This window comes from Aplidium turbinatum, chromosome 5 (genome assembly GCF_918807975.1).
Source record: "Aplidium turbinatum chromosome 5, kaAplTurb1.1, whole genome shotgun sequence".
Classification (NCBI taxonomy): domain Eukaryota; kingdom Metazoa; phylum Chordata; class Ascidiacea; order Aplousobranchia; family Polyclinidae; genus Aplidium; species Aplidium turbinatum.
Window position 1 is genome coordinate 8,519,951 of NC_137476.1, and position 22,326 is coordinate 8,542,276.

Here is a 22,326-nt window from a genome sequence, read left to right on the forward strand (position 1 = left end):
ACTCGTCATTGCAAATGACTATGACTAGTTATGTACTCGTAAATCACAATGCTCGCTGTTCTATAGTGAGTGGTCAGGTAGTGCTGACGTCAGAAAGATCGCTCCTTCTCAACTATGACTAGTTAATGTAGTTATGTACTCGTCATTGCAAATGACTAGGTAACTGTGTTTCAAAAGCTCGTGACAAATCGCTATTACCACAATGAACCCGCAGCAGCAGGTTAAAACAGGTCGTTTGTAATACACTTGTGAAATATATAATGATTTTTACTGTGAGTAAATTAAACTTATCTTTATTTGTATACGTTTGTTGTTTACTTGATTAAAAGCCGCGTAAAAACACTGATAAAGTTGAAACAGACACAATCCATTGGATTAGTGGGAAGTGTTGTTGTATCTGGGATTTTGAAGTAGTGACACTAGTAACCAAAAAGAAACACAGACTACTTTGTTGTACGATTTAGCTATTTTTTACTGTTCGACAGTATGCTGCAAGTTATTATGATAAAAAAATAAAATCTACAAGTAAGATTGGATGCTGCAAAAATTCTAAAATTTTTAGCCGTTCTAGCTTGAGTATATATACGTCATTCAGTGACAAATTTCCAGCAATTATGGTAGCGATAACTTATCGACCGTTTCTTTAGTTTGTAATTGGAGATGGGACTCAATCTATGTCACCATGGGGTGTAATCTACATCAACCCTTCATTGGAACCAAACACCCTATACAGAGTCGCTGTAGCAGCCAAGACAGAAGGCAATGGAGTGCTTGTGGCAACCACTTGGACTCCAATTACAACACGTGAGTGACTTCTTCGTTCAACCAGCTTTGCTTTGGTAAATCGATTGCTTCACTATCACTATTGCTATCAAAGGATGGTTAGATCATGCAGTTAAATATGTTTCAAGGCTTGCTTGATAGTTGCTGGCAACAATTGTGATGCTTCAATTGTGAAGGGAAATGTTCAGTTATGAACATTTGTGGCAGGACCGACCATAGTGAATGAAACTCTGTCGAAATAATATTTGACAGTACATTTACAGCACCAGAAAAATTTGTTTGTGGTATAGGCTACTTACAGTCGTACATATGCATACTATTATGGAGCCTTTCGGTGTAGTCCGAAAACCATAACCTATCTGGGGTGGTAACAAGATAGACCCTCGTCCCCCCAGAGATCCAAACGAAGAAGAATAGCTTTGTGTATGGCAGGCACGATTCAAGTGTACAATGTTACACAAGGGTCACTGTTTGCCACCAACGAACTCAGGAATGTTGCGACAATGGATTTCCGAACTCATTCTTCATTTCAAAACAGCTAATTCTCCTTTGGCCGGTGTTAGCTTTTGGCGCTTAATACTTCAACATCTATTGGTACCTTCACTGGCACAGTTACTGCAAGGCCTAGTGACAACTAACGTGTGGTTATGGCTGCACTCCATTTTTGCTCGCAATAGCTTTAAACTAAACTGTGTTGTTTTATTTTTCAAATCGTCTTCTTGTCACGGACTTGGATGGGTAGTCAGACAACCAGGTTAGTTGGTTGGTTAATTGAATCATATCAAGTGTATTTGTAATCATAAAGTGAATGCTGTTAATTGCGGATGTTTATATACTTTGACACTTCACTTGAAGATGAAATCTTTTTATTGTTTCTTGTTGTTGTGGGATAAAATTATTTTCCTTTTTTTCATTTCCTGCAAATTCAAGTTGTGTAAGTAACCATGTCTTTATTCCATGCATGATAGTACCGTATCAGACAAATGTGGTTTATTGAAAAAGTTTTGTAAAGTATTAATGGTTATATTTTCTTTGAAAAGAGTTTCTATTAACTCAGTTGTGCGAACAAGTTCCTAGTGAGCTATTTTAAGAGAGAGGTGGCAAACTAGGTTGAAGATGACTCATGCATTAGTTCATTTCTATATCATATGTATCATGTTTGGTGTGTTCGGTGTCACCAAAGGATGATGCAACCAACAGTTTCATTTCTGTGACACGCTCTGTACGCAAATAATTGCCTGTTCTTTTTTTACTTTAGTTTGGCATCGCATTGAGTTTTTTTGTACTCAGCTCTCTTTCACCACTCGGTGTTATCTCTGTTGCTCTCATTGATCTTGATCCTCAATGTTGTTCAGGCATCGTAGTCGGTGTTTTTTTATGAATTTCTCCTGTGATAATGACTTTTTTTGTTCTACCTTTCCTCATTACATGTCAAAAACTCTTTAATCTCTACTTTGTCACATTGTTGGAGCAACACTCACCAAGACAGCAACGTTACCGTTTTTGCATTGATTCAACGTCTGCGTCTGGGATACGCATCAGTCGCATCATATAAGGTCATTGGAAAGGCGACAGAGTAATGCTTGAACTTCTTTTCAGACAACGTGGGCGCCATCGTGGGACCAATCGTGGCATGCTTATCTGTCATCATTGTTGTTCTCGGGGCGTTCTATTATCGCTCACGAAAGGCGTGTGGAGGGAAACAGTGAGTTGTGATTCTTAACTTCAGCAAACGATTCTAGAAATGAAGTGTGACCACTGACCGGTTTTGTTTTCAAAATTTAACTTTATAAAGTGAGCATCTGAAAATGTTTTCATTTTATATAGTCTTTATTAGTTTGTGTGTAGTATTTTTTCATTTTTTTGTTTTTTATTTGGCTACATAGCCTACTTGTCTCAACTCTATGTTCAGCAAAGCTGCTACATTATTTTATTTTGTTTAACTCTGAAACTAATTTTTTTTTCTCGCAGAATCGATGAACAGTCACACCCAGAAGTTGCACTTAAGTGAATACTTTACGCATCTTAAATTATTTTTTTTTAATTTGTTACTGATTTTTTTTTTCCTTTAATCATTCTTTTTTTCTTTTGATTTATTTATTTGGTCTAATTAATCGTAAGCATGCTTATTGCTTATTCGTTTGTTATTCGGACATGTTCCACCGCAACCCCCCATGACCAAGGTAATATGCACACTGCACAGTCTAGAACAAAAGTGATGTTTGTCATAATGAAATACAGCGCAACGGTTTGTTACAGCACGAACAATCAAGACACGGAAAAGTGTTTTTTCAATTATTCTGAAGTGTAAATGTTTTTTTACAGTTTTTCATGTTTTTCCAGAAATGTTTGAAAAACATTGTTTTTAAGTAAAGAAGGATTGTGCATTATTTTTTCAATCTAAATTTCAAAAATGATTTTCACGTTTACATTAAATCCAGCAGGTCATCTATCAAGAGGTAGAAAGATTTCAGTACGGCAGGTCTCAAGCATTGCGTTGTTCCTACCATATTATTGTCAATGACCACATTTTGCAATAATTTCTGAAAAAATTTTCCTGTTGAAGTTGCTAAAATGGTTGCAAGCAAAACGTTTTATTCAAAGTTTGACGTTCATTTGCATGTAACAACGTCTGTCCATGGCATCATCAGAACTTGACTAAAAAAAATCGTATTTTGTGGCTATACAAAACTAGACAATGTTATGAACTACTTAGATCGTACGACTGAGACGATTTTCAACGATTTTGGCATGAAATATGATTCTTGTGTGCACCGTCTCATAGACAGTCTCGTCCCATCAAGAACGATAAGTTGCGTGATCGCAAATCTTTTAAATCAAGTTTCATTTGTCCAGCGTAATCGTTAAGAGAAAATAAATTGATTTGTGTCTACTGCGAAATCAAAGTAATGTTCTGCGGGGTTAGGGAAATACCCGCCGCATGCCACGTAATTGTTGACTTGTAGTATTGGCTTAAAATTTACATTTTATCGTATCAAGGTTTACGCCTGGTGGCTGAAGATATAAAATAAGTCGAGAGAAAGGCAAACAGCCAATTTTTGTGTCCACTTCGGTGTCGAACCGAGGCCATTTCGAGCGTTGTATCAAGGCCACGCTGTCAACATTTGACTATTTGCTGCTCTACTGTTAGTGTTCTTAGGCGATGGTGGCTTACATAGTAGGGTGTTTCATTTTTTCCACACTTTTAAACTAGTATACAGGCTTCGCAAACCATGTCAACGACTCAACATGCAAGCTTAAATATTGACTGGAGGCTAATCTGCTATGTTCTTGTCTGGGTATTAATTACTGTAGTTGATAATTGTGTAATTTTGGGTTACTTTTGACAAACCAGGGATTCAACGAATTACGGGATGATCAACATGGCTACGCTCTCTGACAAGTGGAGGGTAAAGTACTGCCAGATATTTTTTTTAATTTAAGAAAAAAATTTAAAAACACTTTTTTGACATTTTTAGAGCAGTAGTCAGGCAAAGCTTGCTTGTTTAAAACTAACCCGAAGTTTAAAGTTGCACAAAAGAAGTGCTTTAAAAAACCACTGCTTTAAAAATGTCAAAAAAATATCTTAGGCTAAGTTGTTTCTAAAAATTAAAAAAATACCTGGCAGTACTTTACTCTTCACTTGTTAAATAACGTTGCCAAGTAGTTCATCCCGTAATTCTATGTATCTCTGTATTTTGGGTTACTTTTGACTAGGGATGGTAGAAGTAGGGGATTGCTTACTCAAAATTCAGGTGGACAACTGGAGGGTCACAATGTTATGACAAAATTTGATGCAACTACAGCTTGAGGTCTACTGCCATAATGTTGCATACTCAGGTGCAGTTTATATGACCTGCCCACGTGTGTACAAAGTTTGTATCGCCAAAACGAATGTATAAAAATATGTAATATCATGTTTATTTAATAGTATTCAAATTATGATAATGCAGGGGTAGAATCCACGCTACAGTAGTAATGGTACGTAGCCTCACACTGCTGCAGTAAGGTTTTGCAGATTTTCTACCACCCAAAATTTTAACCAAATATAGCAATTCATTTGATGAGAATGAATTTACCTAGAATCAAAGAAAACGTTGTGCAGTTCTGCTAATTTTTGAACTTCTTAGTAACCCTCCAGCTGTCCATTTTGCAAGAAAAATCATTAAAGTGAGTCGTCCCGGTATTCCACTGTCCCTACTTTTGACAAGCAAACAGTGGACTACTAGATTTTAGCATTTGTGTTGGAAATCCGAAGAGCATCTGGCAACACTGGTAGCAGGAAGAAATTTGTATTTCTTTTTCAAATAAATCCAGGAGTTTTGCAGTGATTTGAGATTCACTAATCATACTTTGACAATATTTAAAAAGATATAAAGTAAAGTTAGCCTAGTTCAAAATACATCAATCTCCTGTCATAACTGTAGCTTTGCTCTTTGGCAAAGCCTGCGTATAGGTCGCTATGATTATGAGACCATTGACCAGTTAAACATGCTAAGATATCCATCAATTTTCGATGAATTGATTTCAGTTTTAGTGATGCAAATCACCTACAAGTTACCAGAAGACTAAACTTTCAAAGCGGTGTTCTCAATATGTGTCTTCTGTGCATAGTATAAGAACTTATTTGTAAGAGGACTTTTCCAATTTATCACTCTTTTTTGCCCCCATGGTCATGCATAACAAAAGTTAAGTAGGCCTGCAATTCGTATTTACCATCGCAGAAATGCCTCATCTCCACGCCTCGAAGAAGACAACAATGGATATTTGTCGCCTTCCCAGATTGGAAACGCACACTCTGTTGAAAGGTAAGAAGAGATAACTTCAAGTCTTTCCTCTTTTAGTAAGTGCCCCCCGGTCTAAGACCAGCCCAGGTAACAAACCAATCTTTTTTCACATTGGTTCAACGTCTGCAGACGTTACCCAAAATAGGATGCGATTTATTTGAAAAGTTGATGAAAGAATAAACGAGTGTGGAATGTTGAAAACATCAAACTTGATCTTAATTAATTAAATCTTTATCGTCGGACTGACAAAGCTTCTTTGAGAGCTTAGTTCTGGCAGTTTGGCATGCTTGTAGAGGCTTTGAACCACTGATGCAGACTCGATCACTGCATTTGACGTGAAGTTTCCGCTTGTCTCTGAATTTTTCCATCCACTTTCCGCCACTGAATAGCACCACCACGATCTTTCCCACACCTGGCGCTTCAGGAACATACATTAACAGTTCGGTTAATTCTCGTCGTCGTATCCAGGCTTTCACCCGGTGGTTGAAGATTTGGATTAAGTGAACGGGAAGGCTAGGAAGCCAATGTTCGTGTCCACTTTCAGGCATGCCTTTAAGAATTTAAGTATCTTGCCAAAGACATAGACGCATGCTCTTGAGCGGTGTCGAACCGCAAGTGCCTTTCCAGGGCTCTCACCACTCGGCAATGCAGCCAGGGCCTCTGAGAGAAGTTTTCACTAAGGGTACAAAGAGTCATTCCGGGCCCCCCTCTCACTACGGGCCCCCTTCGTTGGCAAAACGCGTGATGTTTGCTTAGGCACATTGCACACTATACAACAATTTACTGCAGAATTAGTAAAGACATGAGACATCTGTGCGAAATAATAGTATCACTGTATCAGGCTGCAATAAAACTATTATTTAATATGCACAATAATATTGAATATGAAGGATAAATATGTCACTTACCTCATATGATATAGGCCAGGGGTTCCTAACCTTTTTACACCGTGGCCCCCTTTGAAAATTTTGAAAAATTAATGGCCTCCCTATTTTTTTCTACCTTTTGAAAAAATTAAGAAACGTCATTTTAATTAAAAAACTTGTTTATACAGTAACCGGTGTAGCAGTCCAAGAGTTACTGCATGCCAAAAGTTACAAGAGTTGCCAAATATTTCATTCAAATTTTATTTAATTTTGTTTTGAAAAATAATTAAATTTTTAACCTCTCAAAAGGTCAGATTAATAATTATAAGTATTTTGTAATGTTGATTGAAAAGCTTGCATTAGTTTGAGAGCAATAAATTCATTACACTTAGTTAAAACAATTTTCGCTTTTCTATCGATTACGAAAACGCCGGGCACCGCTGGTAACTTTTGGACTGACAGTAACTTCCAGACTGCAACGCCGCAGAAGCAGTCCAAAAGTTACTGCTATTGTAAGTGGGTGTGCTTTTTCGAAATTCTTTTGCGAAAACTTGTAAATGGACTGAAACTTCACTTGGTCAGTAGATTAAACCCTCTGCAAGTATATGCGAAAGATGAATCCCAAGGATAAATATTCTCACCACGAAACCATAATTCTAGACTTTAAGTTTCGTGCCACGTGTTTTCGATGAGAGATTGGGAGTCCAACGGAAATTCATTGGAATTTCAAAGTGTTCAACACTTTCGTAAAAGCTAAAGCCTTCCCCGCGTGTGAGACTGTGGTCGCCTACTCACTGAAGGTTGATGGCGTTTTGACTACCGGTTGGCCTACATGTAGCCTAAGTTACTTTATATTTCTTCAAAACGGTAGTTATGAAAAACCAGACCAAAAATAGGCTCAGTGCTTCATTCACGAGAAAACTTTGGTTTTAACTTTCATGAAATAGGCCTACATAAAATATAGTCAAAGACTATGTTCGTCAACTACAACTCAAGACCAGCGGCTAACAAGTCAGCCTTCAAAAGCAAACTTTGCACGATATATTAAGACCTGTAGCTTATTAAATGCCACCGATTCACGTATAACCACGATTTAAACTTTGAAATGTTTGGAGCGATGATCAATTAAATTAATTGTTTCAACAGCGCCATATAGCCTACAATGAGTCAATAAAACACTCATAATATGGTACTACATTGTGAATCGTAGGTTGCATTATAGCACAATCAGGATGACAGCAAAAGACTACAGTATAGGCTAAGTGGTCATCTAGATGATCTAGTCCAGCGGTCGGCAACCTGCGGCTCTTTTATCTCTGCCCTCTGGCTCACGCGGATGCGCTATGCAATGAGGTTCAGGAGCAAAAATCACATTAACTGCTCGAAAAAATCATTAAAAGAATATGTGTATGTTTATATCTGACCATGAACCGATTACTTGTGTTTCCCAGCCATGTTAAAAGTTGACAGCTGTTGGAATGGTAACTACAAATCAGTTCTACAGGGTGCGGCCGAATAATTCGAATAAAAGGCTTTCCTGTAAGCGTAAAGGTTTTTGCTATAAGCAGTCAGTTAGATGGTGCGGCTCCGAGCAGGTTTTAGTTTAATGGAGACGAGATCAAATGGCTCTTTCAATGCTAAAGGTTGCCGACCCGTGATCTAAGTTAGTCAATCACCTCCCCATGCAAATTTATTTGCCAACGCACGAAAGGCACGGACACAACTTCAAATGGTATAATACAAATCAGGCTAAAATGATAGCCTACGTAAATTGTTAGGTTACAAATTCAAATTTCATTCCAATACAGCAACAATTTCTAGTACAAAACTCATCTTTTAACTTTCATCTTATTTTCGCTTCATTCCCAATTACGTTTCTGCTGTAAATCATGTTGTTAAGATGCAATGGTGGATAAGTCTTCAAGTTCAACATGTTTCCAATGTTGAAATCATTTATACAAATCTGCTGCAGCGCCAAATCTGAAAACCCTATTTTAGTAACTTCTGGACTGGCAGTAACTTTCAGACCGCGTATACACGGTCCAGAAGTTACGGTAACTTTCAGACCGCAGTAACTCCTGGACCGTTACACCGGTACCGGTAGTTAGAATGATATAAATACAACACGCAATAAACATGATAGTACATTAATTATTTATTACATATGCAGTTAATGTGATGGTTGAGCTTGTTTTTGCTATGACAATGTCTTAATTGCTGGTTTGGTTTTGGAAAGAGAATACCGCATGTCATATTGAATATCCAAGACACTACGCTGCTTTGTCTTCAGAAGTAACATTGTTGAAAACCCACAATCACAACGATATATTGATGGAAAGGCAACAGCAATGGCATGACAATTTCATGAGGCTTAGGGCCTACGATTTGCTTAGTTTTGCCCAAAATGTGGTCAAAACTATCTTTCTCAAAGCTCAACCGGGTTGCATGCAAAGGATCTTGTACTAGTGTAGCAGCTTGATCTGGTATGTCAGGGAAATACTTGCTGAATTCTTGCATCAAATCTCCCAAGTGGGCATTTTTATTAAATTTCAATTTATTTCTTTTGTTATATAGTGTTGGAGTGGTCTTAGAGATGATAAATTAAAAAAATTATTATTTTTCAAATTTTGCCAAGGCCCCCTTGAAAAAGGCTCATGGCCCCCAGGTTGGGAACCCCTGATATAGGCCTACGCTGCCCTGCTGCCAGATAAGATAAGACTGAGCATCATAAAATACAAGTAGGCTATTGTATATAAGAACAGAGAATGGGATTGGCCTATTCTAAATTAAATTGGAACAACAAGTCAAGCTCTCTACCAAGGCTCAAACATAACATCTGGTTAAAGCACAATCAAATTAATCATCTGACCAATCACCTTTCTTCATTAACTTTTGCATTCACCACATGCTTAGCAGAGGCGAATGAAGTCACTTTTTTTACTTCGGCTCCGCTCCTGCTCCAAAAGTTTTGACTCCGGCTCCTGCTACAACTCCTAAATTCATTTTGAAGTGAAATAAGCGTGAAACTACCGGTACCTTTTTCAAATAGTTTTTAAAAAACACAAAAAAGCCCGTAAACTATAAAACCACAATTCCGGGCCCCCCAACAATCACAGACCTGGGCCCTCAAGGGTACACCGTACCCTCCGTACCCCCCTCTCATAGGCCCTGAATGCAGCCGACGGTTGATGGTTAATTCTCAGAGCAGCACACGAACCTGAAGCAAATTATCGGCCACTTGACATTGTAATGTGCAGATTTGACTGCAGACCATAGTTTCCATTGTATCCTATGTCGCTGCTTGAATTCAGTAAATGGTCGTGCGACATCACAATTCACAAACATGCGTTTTCATATTTTAACAGAAGAAATCTGGCGCCACCACCTCTCGAGGAAGACGAGAACGGATACATGAGCACTTCTCAGATCAATTCTGGGCATGTTGTTCACACATATGAGGATATACCCAACAACTACGAAAATGTCTCCACGGTCGATGAATCGTCGACATACGTCAATACTATGGTTGGCGCAGGGTCAAATAGCAATTACGTCAACATTGAAGACAGCTCTCAGACATGAAGGAAGCTGTGATTTGGTTGGACATTCTAAGAAGATGCGTTTCTTGAAACTTATCCCTTGAACTTAACTAAACCTTGTAACTTGCTACTTTCACTCGTTTATGCGGCCGACCCCAGATTTATGGATGACGTCATTGCACTTTTACTTTTTTATGCCTTTGATCATATGAAAGGGCAATAATTATTTCTGTAATGTTGCTATGCATATTATGACAACGGTAATCATGTACCGTGTGTGTTGTAGTCGCCTGTAATCAGGGTTGGGACTATCGATTACGAATCGATATTCGATGGCGTTATTCTTTACTTTGTCACTATCGAATCCGTGTTCTCTTTTCTTTTTCAAATAAGTATCGATTAGCTGCTATTCTTTACTTTTTTGCGCGTTGAATCCGATATTCGATATTCGGTACTTTTCTGTAAAGTTTACAAGTAAACAACGTAAAATATGAACCGAATTCCACAATTTTATTGGGCAGACTTTGAAATTCTATTGAAAGGAGGAGCGAATTTTTTTTGCGGGGAAGCCCTGGTTGATCGCATTCAACTCGGAAAAGACTAGAACATCATTCGCTTTACCAGATAAAACTCTTTGAGGCGGGCACCGCTATCCTGAGGGAAACTTCGGAGGGAACCAGCTACTAGACGGTTCGATCACACGCCCAGGGCGAAAGAGAAAATTGAATTGAGTCCTGTCTTTGTCACGTGTTACCAAGGGGGGTGGGGGGACTTATATGCCAGTCCCAGGTATAACCTGTCCCCCCCACCCCCCATGGTAACTCATGACAAAGACAGGACTCAATTCAATTTTCTCTTTCGCCCTAGCCGTGTGATGTTCAAGGCGTTACCATTCAACTCGAACCCTGCGTTCTTTTGTTTAGGCCAGGTCCAGGCGCTCATGCAGTTTGTTAGAAAGGGTCGTAATTGTTAAAGCATGCCGATGCAGTAGGCTTGCTTGAGTGGGAATAATTTTTCACTTCTTTGAATTTTTTTTAAATTTGTTACTGCCTTGAGCATTCAGAAAGAGTGGTGGAATAATCTTTTTTTTTCAATATCGATTACTACATTCTTTATTCTTTACTTTTTTTTCTAGTATCGAAATCGGTTAATTCTTTACTTTTTTTGGCACTATCGAATATCGGAATATTCTTTACTTTTTCACTATCGACTCCCATGCCTGCCTGTAATCACCATCACGTGCAATTTTTTTCCAGTTTCTTAATGACAGTGTTGGCCTTTCAAATATCAAGACACCATTTCCTTCCTTTACCTCATCATATATGACGAATATCGTTAACCTGTCCTATGCAATGAAGTGGTTCTGATCATCCACCAGAGGGCGTTACGTGATGTTGGAACAGCCCCATGAAATGTGAAGACCTCCTTTCAATAACCTACCACAAAGAAAGATGTAATTTTTTTGTTTGTATTCAAGCTGCATTCAATTCATTATCAATTTATCTGCGAGCAAAAAAAGTTTCGGAACCCCTGGTTTAAACTATCCCTAACCAGGGTTGCCAGATTGGCCTTTTTACGGCCAAATTTCAGAAATTTGGCCTTTTTGAAAAGTGTTTGGCCGGACAATTTTTGTTTGGCCGTTTGGCCTTTTTGAGTTTTCCGATTGGCATTTGTTTGGCCTTTTTTTCTTTTGGTTTTCATAGTTCTTTTGGTTACACAGTGAAAAGTTTTGGTGTAGCGTTTTAAATCATACCCATTTCAAAGACCTTGCTAGCTATGCTTTAACTTGTCTCTGCATCCCTGGCAGTAATGCAGTAGTAGAGAGGATTTTTTCATTACTTACTGCAGTGAAAACAAAACCACGAAACAAAATGCAGAGTGAGCTTTTGGAAGCGATTTTGCGAATACGAACTGAAATGGCTTTGCGAATCTAAAATGGCTTTGCCCGTGGTAGGATTTCTTTCAGGGTTTTTTTTTGCCTACCTTGCTTTACGTGATGAGCTAACGCATCAAGAGTGTTCCCCTTAAGACCATCAACACTTTTGATAACCCACCAAGGTCGATCAACATAGCAACTGTCTTTTTGTTTTTCCTTTTACATATTTTTTTTACTTATAAATTGTTAAAAAAAAAATTATTAGCCTTTTTCTCTTTTTTTTCTAAATCTATAAAATAAAAAGTTATTAAGGTATTGCGACCGTGCCATCTTTCAAACTGATTGTCCTGCTTTGGTATCATGCACGTTTTAACGTCCGCGTTTTGTCGCTTCTACCTTTTTCTAGACCTCTGCTATGTTTGTCATATATTGTTTTTTTTTCGTTGTGATGGTCAGAAATAAAAACAAACTGAACTGAACGGACATGCTGCTGAATGGAAAATGTTGCACAAAGTTTGATGCCAGTGCCATAATGATAAGGCGTTTCACATCTGATATTGTTTAAAGTGAAATTTAGCAGTAACGAAATGGCAGAGGCGCTAGCATTCCTACAATAAGGAGTGTTCATTGTGGAAGGATGTTGTACATAAATGCAATTGATTTCTCTGATTTTGCAGTGTTGGGTGTTTAATGTACCGTAGCCTACAAGTAATTGTATTGGGTATAAATATTGTACATATATACTATTTCATATTGCATTAAGTGATATGCCAATATTATCTCCTTTTTCCTCTGCTCTCTAGTCACCAGGCTCTCACTGGTGGACGTTAATGGCTTTTTAGTCTAGAGGATGATGCTTAGCCTAATGTTATAGCCTATAGGCTACATATTTCAGTTGTACTGTAATTGTTTCCATGCCTATCTGTTTGTATTTTATGGATTGCATTTTTTCAGGAATTTTACTAAGCAATTCTTCTTTAACAGATAACATGTAGAACAATAGAAACTGGCAGAGGTGGGCAAAAAGTAGCGCCACTCCCGCTACCGCTAGTTTGGAAAAAAAAGTAGCGCCGCTACTGCAGACGTTACTCCAACTAAAAAGTAGCGCCGCTACTTCTACCAAAAAAGTAGTGCGCTATTGCCCACCTCTGGAAACTGGGTATATATTATCTAATTTGTTGTTGAAAGTAAGTGCAAAAACACCACTGATTTCAACAAAGCGAACAGAACCTCAGGTTTGGCCTTTTTTGGGGATGCATTTGGCCTTTTTTGTTTTATCAATCTGGCAACCCTGTCCCTAACATTTCGTTAAAAGAAAGGAAGTAGAGAAGATTACAGTAGATCACCGTTCTGTCGTGCGACTGCAAAGCAAGTAGGCCAACGCAAAGAAATCAAAAGTTGAAAAGAGATTAGTAAGTGAGCCAGATGATTTAGTTGTTATTGCGAAAGTGCTGAAATAAATAAAGAAAAGGCTACAAAGAAAGCTTAAAGTTAGATTCAGATCACCGTTCGGTCGTGCGACTGCGAATAACTGGATGCTTAGTTCCAAATCTCAGTCAAGAAAAGAAAGAATTTAAAGAAAAAGTGAGTTGTTCTGAAAACCCCCCCTTTTTTTTATCCCCACCCCCATCCTAGTTAACTATTTCCACCCCAATCAAACCCTGGGATCTGCAATTCCAGCCCGGGCTTGGTATCCCTATCTTTTCCCCCGAAGAACAAGGTTTAAGAAGAAAAGGAAAAACATTTCACAAGAAAGGAATCATATAAAACTGTAATTATCTATGTCGTGTTAATTGTGTACTACAGTAATTGCTATATGTTCATTGTTTAACCTAAATTTAGCTTTATCGAGTTTTAAATTAATTCCTAGCCTATTTTTCCATTTCACTTTGTTTCATTTTTTAACCTTAATTCTAATCAGTTAGTATCTTGCTACTTAAATTAATTAATTCGTAGACTTGTGCCTCTATTGCAATAATAAATCCATCCGAAAATCCTTTTTTTTTTACCCAAATTAAACACCCTTGTTCAATTAATTTTCGAAATCTCGGCATTTAAACTCCTGCATTGGTAATCTAGTGTTGCCAGTTGTCTGCCAAATCTTCCTTTTCTTGCATCTGAAACACGCATCTTCCATTACTTCCTTTCTCCTTGAAGTGTTCACTTGAATCATAACCTTATCTTGTTAAAATTAAATACCGTATAATTTGAACAATAATCCTCTCTTTATCTTTAAAGTCTTTTGAACAATTGTTTATATCGATCCTAACTAATCGTATTTCAAATCAAAGGGTCACCCTATTTTTTGGTTTAAGTTTTCAGTAGTGACGTCACAATTGACTTTTTAGTCAATTGTTCTCAAAGCATTTTTTTAACCTCCTAGCTCATCAAACTTATTTGCAGTACCGTAATTAACTGATATTCAAAGCCTAATTGCATTTAGTAACGCTGAGTCTGTGTAAAAAAAATAATTATCAAATTTTAAGTAGTAACCTCTGATTCAACCCTCTTGTAATCCGTCAGTAGTTCTTTGTTTTTGTAATCCGTTACCTTTAATTTCTAAACTTTGAGCTGTCGCTGTAAACTCCGAAACATCTTAAACTTAACCAACTTTTTATATATTATATTTATACATTTTCTACTGATTATGTCACGCCCTTTAAGTCGCACAGGTTCAAAGACTTTTCAAGATAACCTGGCCGGTGTTGATTTTACCTCCCCGTCTGCTGAGTCCACTAGTTTAGGCTGGCCGACGAGGAAGCAGGTTCCTGTGAGTGGGCACTCAGTCCCACTCAACCCAGATGGTGAAGCCTCACCGGTAGACTCTATTGCTTTCACGAACTCGTTGCTTCGTCGTGGCGACGAGTGTCCGATCCGTGATCCCACACCACAGAGTGGCTTACCTGTCGCATGCCACGAGTCAGCTCCACTATATCTGAGGTCGAATAGACTGCAGTCCGTCTGCCCTATTTGCCTCACCCTCCCCAATCTATTCCCCCTTCTCTGTCCTTTCTCCACTTGCAGGAGGGCATCTCGACCTTACCGAGATGTGCAGGCGTATCAGGACCATATGCGAGCATTCCATGGTTCGCGCGCCGAGTTCCTGATCACCTGTAGCAGGTGCTGCCGTGTTCTCCCTCGAGCTTACAAGCTGGATGGGGCCTTAGAGCACTGGCGATCCTGCCCCAAGGGCCTTCAATTGCCAACCTGCCTTCCCTGGCCGAGCAATGACCCGACGCCGTCGGAGAGCCAAACCAGGCCCCCTATGATGACCAAGCCTGGGCCTTCCTACGTCTCTGTTGTTAGGCATTGAAGGCGCCGGCCCTCGACTGCAGGCGCATCGGTTCGAGGGGTCATCCCTTCCTTCCTCTTCCTCTGTCATCCGCTCTCAAGTCTTCTGGCGCCAAGGCCTGGATAGCACTTCCACTTTGCCCCCCCCACCTGACTTTATACCAGAACTTTTCCGTACTGTTCTATCCCATTCAGGCAAGACTTCGCTCAGCCCAGCTGATGCTGACAGCTTGCCTGATCTAGATGTGCTGTTTCTTCCTCGCCTATCTTCGGCCGGACCTGGGTCGGAAAGTGGGGACTCTTCCGACTCGTCGAACAGCAAATCTCTTTCCTCTTCCTCCACTTCCTCGCCTGATAGCCCAACCACGGACGGTTACGGCCCTACTGTCAGTGCGAATACTTTTCTATATGCACCTCTGCGCAAGCCGACCTCCACCGGAGTCGTGGCAGTGGACTCGCTCGGTTTATCCAAGCCGGCTTCGCGCCCATCTTCCCTGCCTCGGACGGCTACCACCGGAGCTGAAGCTGGGGACTCAATCAGCTCTTCCAAGCCGCCCATGCAGACCTCTTCTTCCAAGTCTCTCCAACACTACCCATCTCAATCCTCCTTATCTTTTAATCCTGTTTCCATCTGTCCTATACAATCTTGTACCTCGACGCTGTCTGCCGAAGCCCGACCCTTTACCCCACCTACCCAAACCACCCACAATGAATTCCATTTAACTATCTCTTCCCAAACCTTGACTCGACCCCGAAGCGACACCATGGCATGCAACCAAGCCACGCATGACCCCGGACTCCCACAGACTACCCCAGGGATGTCCATCACACCCAACACTCAACGATCCATCCAAGACCCTGTTGAACCGGTCAGGGAAAGTAAGACGAAGAGCTCCAGGCGGGCTCTTTGCAGTTTAGTGAACCTTACTTTAGCGGGTGGCATAAATTTCGACCAGTTCTGCATTGAATTGGAAGAGTGGACCGCTGGCACTTCGCCGCCCAAGAGGACACGTCCTCGCAAACCACGCTTCAATCGTGGCGCCCGGGCTCGCGCGGCTCGCCGTCGTTCAAACGGGGGTTCTCCTCGGTCGGACGGCGGGGGTTCGCGCGGGAACGGAGCCCGATATCGTAGGGGAGTGGAGTTGCGAGCTGCCTTCTCGCGGGACGCGAAGGGAACGGTCCGTCGGATTGTTGAAGGAAAAAATTGCGACCTTCACTGCGAAATTCCCCCTTAAGAAATTGAGGAGAGATTTCGACGTGACATGACCGCTCCTAAAGCTGGGAGTTGCTCGCGGATGCCTGAGTGGATGAACGCCCACCGTTACGAGTATGGCAATGTAAACCTCTCCCTCATCGATGACGGTGAAGGTCCCATTACGGCCCGGGAGGTGGAGGCAATCCTCCAGTCGCTTGATGTCGGTTCCTCCCCTGGTTCTGACGGATTGTCCTACGGTTTCTGGAAGATCCTGGACCCAAGAGGGGGACTCTTGGCCAGCCTTTTCGAGACCTGCCGGATCAACCGTCGTGTACCGGACCAGTGGAGAACCAGCAGGATCACACTCATATGCAAAGACCCTGGGGGTGATCTGCACGACGTCAGCAACTGGCGGCCCATCTCCATCTGCCGAAACATATATAAGATTTACGCCGCCGTATTGGCCCGACGCCTGCAGCGATGGGCTGTGGAGGGGAATGTTATCAGCCGAGAGCAAAAGGGATTCATGCCCACGGAGGGCGTCTACGAGCATGTGTTCATGCTCGACACCATCCTCTCGGATGCACAGTCACGCAAAAGGCCTGTGTCGGTTGCGTTTCTGGACATTCGAAACGCCTTTGGCAGTGTCCGGCACGAATGCATAGCCGAGGTCCTGCGTCATTTCGACGCCCCCACAGACCTTATTGAGTGCATCTCCGACATATACGTCGCTAACACCTGCACCGTCCGCTGTGGCAATGGTGAAACCGACCGTATCCCTGTGGGGCGGGGAGTCCGTCAGGGCTGCCCGTTGTCTGGGCTGCTATTCAATTTGGTCATCGAGGTGCTCCTCAGGGGCGTCCGTGACAAAACGGATTGCGGCTACAACCTTCCTGCTAAAGAAGACATCAAAGTACGTTGTATGGCATATGCGGACGACATCTGTCTCGTTTCTTCCGATCGCGAGCAGATGATCTCCCTCTTATCTACTACTGATCCCTTCTCTTCCTGGTCCGGGCTACGGTTCAACCCACGCAAGTGTGGCACCTTATCCTATAGGAAAGCGTCGGCGTCCCGTCTGCGGGTCGACCCGGAACCTTTCTCCCTAGCCGGGGAGGAAATCCGAGTCATCCCCAAAGGCGAAACGTACAAATATCTTGGCGCTCGAACCGGTTACGCCTCGGATGCGTCCCTTACCCAACCTTTCATCTCCACCCTGGAGAAACACATTTCCTTTTTAATGAAATCTTTTCTTACTCCAAGCCAGAAACTTCTGGCACTTAATTCTATCATTCTTCCGTCCGCGTCATACCATCTGCGAGTGCGGCGCTTCAGACAGTATGAGCTTCTGAAGCTCGATCGACTGGTATTGCAGTGTTTGAAGGTGGCGTGGCGTCTTCCCAGGTGGGCGTGCAGCGCTTTCTTTTACTGTAAGCCTGCATTGGGGGGCTTTGGTGTGTTGAATCTGTGTCGCGAAAGCGACACGCTTTTGATAGCCCAGGCCTTCAAGATGTTGACGTCTCCTGACGACCGTGTCTCTGCCATCGCTTTCGGGCAGCTTAGGCGTTGTGCCAGTCTGAGGTTCGGCACTCCAGATCCTACCCCGTGCCAGCTAGCCAGTTACTTGAATAAGGACCCCCCTCCTGAAGGTGCCCGTTCTCGACCGTGCCCAACAGGCGAAAGCTTGTGGGGCCGCGTCCCGGCGGCTACCCGTCGTCTAAATGTACGTTGGTCCGCACGCCCGGATGGCGGTCTCGAGTTGACCGCGGGGAGCTCCAAAATCACCCCTCCCCTAAGAAAAAAAGTGGTTCCGATCCTCCACCAACACAATGACTTGTGGTGGAGGAGACAGTGGGAATCCAAACCTGACCAAGGCAAGACGGTCAGTGCCCACTGTCTGTCCGGATTTTCGAACTCTTGGACTCGGCGACCGGAGCTTTTGGATCACGCGAACCGTGCATTTGCTTATAAAGCCCGCCTAAACCTACTTCCCTTGAAATCAAAACCAAGCCATGGCCACCCATATAAACCTGCCATATGTCGCGCGTGTGGGAAAGCGGAAGAGACTCTCCCTCATATATTGAACCACTGCCCTACCGTGATGCCTGTTGTCACGGAACGACACAATTCAGTATTGTGGGAGATCGTGAAGCATGTACCTGCCGAATGGCAACCCTTGCTTACCATAGATAGTACGGTTCCACAACACGTGGAAGCGGGCGGTGCTGATCTGCGCCCTGACATTGTCCTGCAACGCCCTGACGGTGTCACGGTTGTATGTGACGTCACTTGCCCGTTCGATTACGGCGCGGATTCCCTTCGAAAAGCCGCCGACAGGAAACACGACAAGTACGGCGAGTTATGTGTAAACATATTGGAAGACAGGAAGCGCCCTTGCAGGGACGTCCTGTCACTTCCGTTCGTCGTAGGCTCCCTCGGGAGCTATGCTCCGTTGAGCTCTCGGGCTTTGGCGGCCTTGGGTGTTCCTGCTCGTGGGGTAGCAGAGGTGGCTAGAAAAGTGGCCTCCCTCTCAATCGAAGGTTCCCTCCGTGTCTGGAAAGCTTGGAACGCCGGGCTCACTCGTGGAGGGGCTACGTCATAGAAAAGACGATTCCAGCGATCAGAAGCTCAATTCCCCAACAACAGAAGCTCTGCAGTAAGCATCCGAGCGCGCAAGACAGCAAACCTCAAAACCCGCCAGTAATTGTGTGACGTCATAGTATGTTAAATCCATTGTTTCATTATCAATTTACCTGTAAACAATTGTTGTTTCATCAGCATGCTGCAGCTCAATGAAGAATACAATCATCATCAATAAAATAGCAATATATGAATTAAGTATATATTGCATATCGTGAATGGACTCATATCATCTATCAATGACGTAATATCATTAACAACACTGGATCTGTATTTTCATATTTCAATATTTTAGACTATCACACACTACCTTCTCCCGATACGCTGCTCTTTCCCGCTCGGATCAACCTCGCGTTGCTTTTAACTCATCGATAAACATGATTTCCTGATCAACTCGATGCAACCTCCAAAGTTTCATCCCACTATTCTATATTTTTCCTGGTAACGTAGCCTAGTCATATCTACGCTTCGATCGCTAGTCCCCCCGACCCATCTGGGCGAACCTGCCTCAACGTCTGGCCAGTGCACATCCGTGCTCGTTGGTTCAACGTCAACACTTTTTCGGTAGGTAAAGCATACAATATATTCCCACTTACCATCTTTTTTTTTTACACCAATTAATTGAGCCTTTGCTCCAGATTTTATATAATTTTCGTCTCCCACGAGTATTCAAATCGTCCTTGTAGCTAAGCATCTCTTCCTCGTGGGAGACCCCAAAGTTTATCCGGTCTGCCTACGGGCAGACCGGGTATAGGAGTTAAACGTACCTGTGTTACGGTCACGTGATGGAGACGTGGGCGCTGCCTGGCTTTATAAAACTTCTGTCGCCCGGCCCGTCGTGAGCTGACCTTTTTGCGTTTGCAGAAAGCAAAGCCCGTCTCCCTGGCCCGTTCCGCCATTCTAACTTTTGCGGACGAGTCGCACAAAATTCTCGATCCACACTTTCCTTCCACAGGTACCTAGACTCTCCAGCCTGGCCCCCGCGACCTAAGCTGGTGGACTTCCCTTCCGGGTGCATCGCCACCCCATAATCACGCCGCTCCACGGGGCGTGGCAGGCCGGTTCTTTAAAGTCTCTGACCTGGCTATGTTTATTGTGTTCTTCTCGCCGTGTCAATTATTTTGTACTCGTGCGTCGTTGATCGAAATAAAACAGTTCATCATCGTCGTTTCATCAGCATGCTGCAGCTCAATGAAGAATACAATCATCATCAATAAAATAAAATAGCAATATATGAATTAAGTATATATTGCATATCGTGAATGGACTCATATCATCTATCAATGACGTAACTAATATCATTAACAACACTGGATCTGTATTTTCATATTTCAATATTTTAAAATATCACACACTACCTTCTCCCGATATGCTGCTCTTTCCCGCTCGGATCAACCTCGCGTTGCTTTTAACTCATCGATCAACATGATTTCCCGATCAACTCGATGCAACCTCCAAAGTTTCATCCCACTATTCTATATTTTTCCTGGTAACGTAGCCTAGTCATATCTACGCTTCAATCACTAGTCCCCCCGACCCACCTGGGCGAACCTGCCTCAACGTCTGGCCAGTGCACATCCGTGCTCGTTGGTTCAACGTCAACACTTTTCCAGTAAGTAAAGCATACAATATATTCCCACATACCTTCTTTTTTTTACACCAATTAATTGAGCCTTTGCTCCAGATTTTATATAATTTTCGTCTCCCACGAGTATTCAAATCGTCCTTGTAGCTAAGCTTCTCTTCCTCGTGGGAGACCCCAAAGTTTATCCGCTTTGCCTACGGGCAGACCGGGTATAGGAGTCAAACGTACCTGTGTTACGGTCACGTGATGGAGACGTGGGCGCTGCCTGGCTTTATAAAACTTCTGTCGCCCGGCCCGTCGTGAGCTGACCTTTTTGCGTTTGCAGAAAGCTAAGCCCGTCTCCCTGGCCCGTTCCGCCATTTTAACTTTTGCCGACGAGTCGCACAAAATTCTCGATCCACACTTTCCTTCCACAGGTACCTAGACTCCCCAGCTTGGCCCCCGCGACCTAAGTTGGTGGACTTCCCTTCCGGGTGCATCGCCGCTCCCCGCCTCCACGGGGCGTGGCAGGCCGGTTCTTTAAAATCTCTGACCTGGCTATGTTTATTGTGTTCTTCTCGCCGCGTCAATTATTTTGTACTCGTGCGTCGTTGATCAAAATAAAACAGTTCATAATCTTTAATTCGTGAGGCAAGCCAATCCTGCATAGTTTTGCCTCAAATTCGTATTCAGCTTCGTAAAGTCGAATGCATTTGGGAGAAATTGCAATAACAAATTATTGTCCACCCCTTTGTCGAGGCATGGTCGCCAACTGAGTCGCTGAGCAACCATCACTTTTGCATATGACGTAGCTACATCGTAAAATACAAGTATCAAACTTTACAAAACTAACATCTCATGGATAGTATCTGCGAAGAAAAGGGTGCAAGCTGGAATCTGTTTCATAGTCATGCAGAGAGGGAGGTTCCAGAAATAATTCCATACTTGTAAAGTAGAACATAGCCAACGATTCATTTTTAATTGTCACACAAACTGTATTTCTTTATTAGTCCAGGGCTCTATTGGTTATTCAGCGGTAGACCGCTAAATTAATTTTCAAAACAAGACGCCTTAAAATAGTCTTTATATAGGTCATGGCATAGGCCTACCCTTTAATGCTTTGTGCTTCAGTTTAGCCTATGACCAAACAATAGGCCTACAGCCTGCAGATGTAATTCGCGGGGTGACCTATGAATAGCATCAGATTCAAAATTATGTTCATGCGCTTCACCCTCCAGTTCTACTGTAGTTTAAAGACGGGACTTTGCAACAGATGTCACCATAGGCTAGCCAAATGCTACTGTAATATAATTAGCCTACTTTGCAACGGGTTAATCTTTAAAACAGATAAAGCGTGAAACGTATCAACTTTATAGAAATTCGCTTAACGAGTTTATTTTGTGAAAAAAAAAAGTGTATTGGTCAGAAGTTTTCAATGTAACAATCATGAAGTCCAGAGGAGGCTAATTTCATAAAGCAATTGCAGAGGCTGCTGCGTTGCTTACAGTCCACATATTGCACTGATTTCGGCCAGTGGAGAGTATGCTTACCTCGAAATATCGCAAATAAGATATTGCACAGAATAGCAGCTATGAAGTTAAACTTGCTTCTTCCATGCCGTTCAAATACGGAGGGAAATCTTTAAATGTTAGGCTATATAAGTTTTTCTTAAAAACAAGAACGTAACCACAAAACAGAGTGAAACTGTTGACCAGGCATTTGATAAATAAAGTGACTTGCGTTCTTCTGGTGACTGTAGGCTACTAGGTTACCTCCTGATGTTAA

At 42.2% G+C, this 22,326-nt stretch overlaps 2 protein-coding genes and 1 long non-coding RNA gene across 3 annotated transcripts in view; 2 read left to right on the forward strand and 1 right to left on the reverse strand.

Annotated features, from left to right (window-relative positions):
* LOC145770908 (collagen alpha-1(XII) chain-like) overlaps positions 1–19,778 on the forward strand; it is a 60,541-nt gene extending 40,763 nt beyond the window's left edge. The window contains exons 13-14 of the mRNA XM_082582651.1: positions 648–819; positions 19,769–19,778. Coding sequence (XP_082438777.1) covers positions 648–812 — 165 coding nt within the window. The 3' untranslated portion in view covers positions 813–819; positions 19,769–19,778. The remainder of the gene's footprint in view (positions 1–647; positions 820–19,768) is intronic.
* The window catches only part of LOC145770402 (receptor-type tyrosine-protein phosphatase beta-like), a 203,247-nt gene that overhangs the window by 172,698 nt on the left and 8,223 nt on the right, over positions 1–22,326 (reverse strand). The gene's annotated exons all lie outside the window — the stretch shown is intronic.
* LOC145770403 (uncharacterized) lies at positions 1,532–10,516 on the forward strand. Its single transcript, XR_014289149.1, has 5 exons — positions 1,532–1,537; positions 2,383–2,488; positions 2,755–2,790; positions 5,508–5,591; positions 9,802–10,516. It is a non-coding gene; the product is annotated as an uncharacterized LOC145770403 (long non-coding RNA).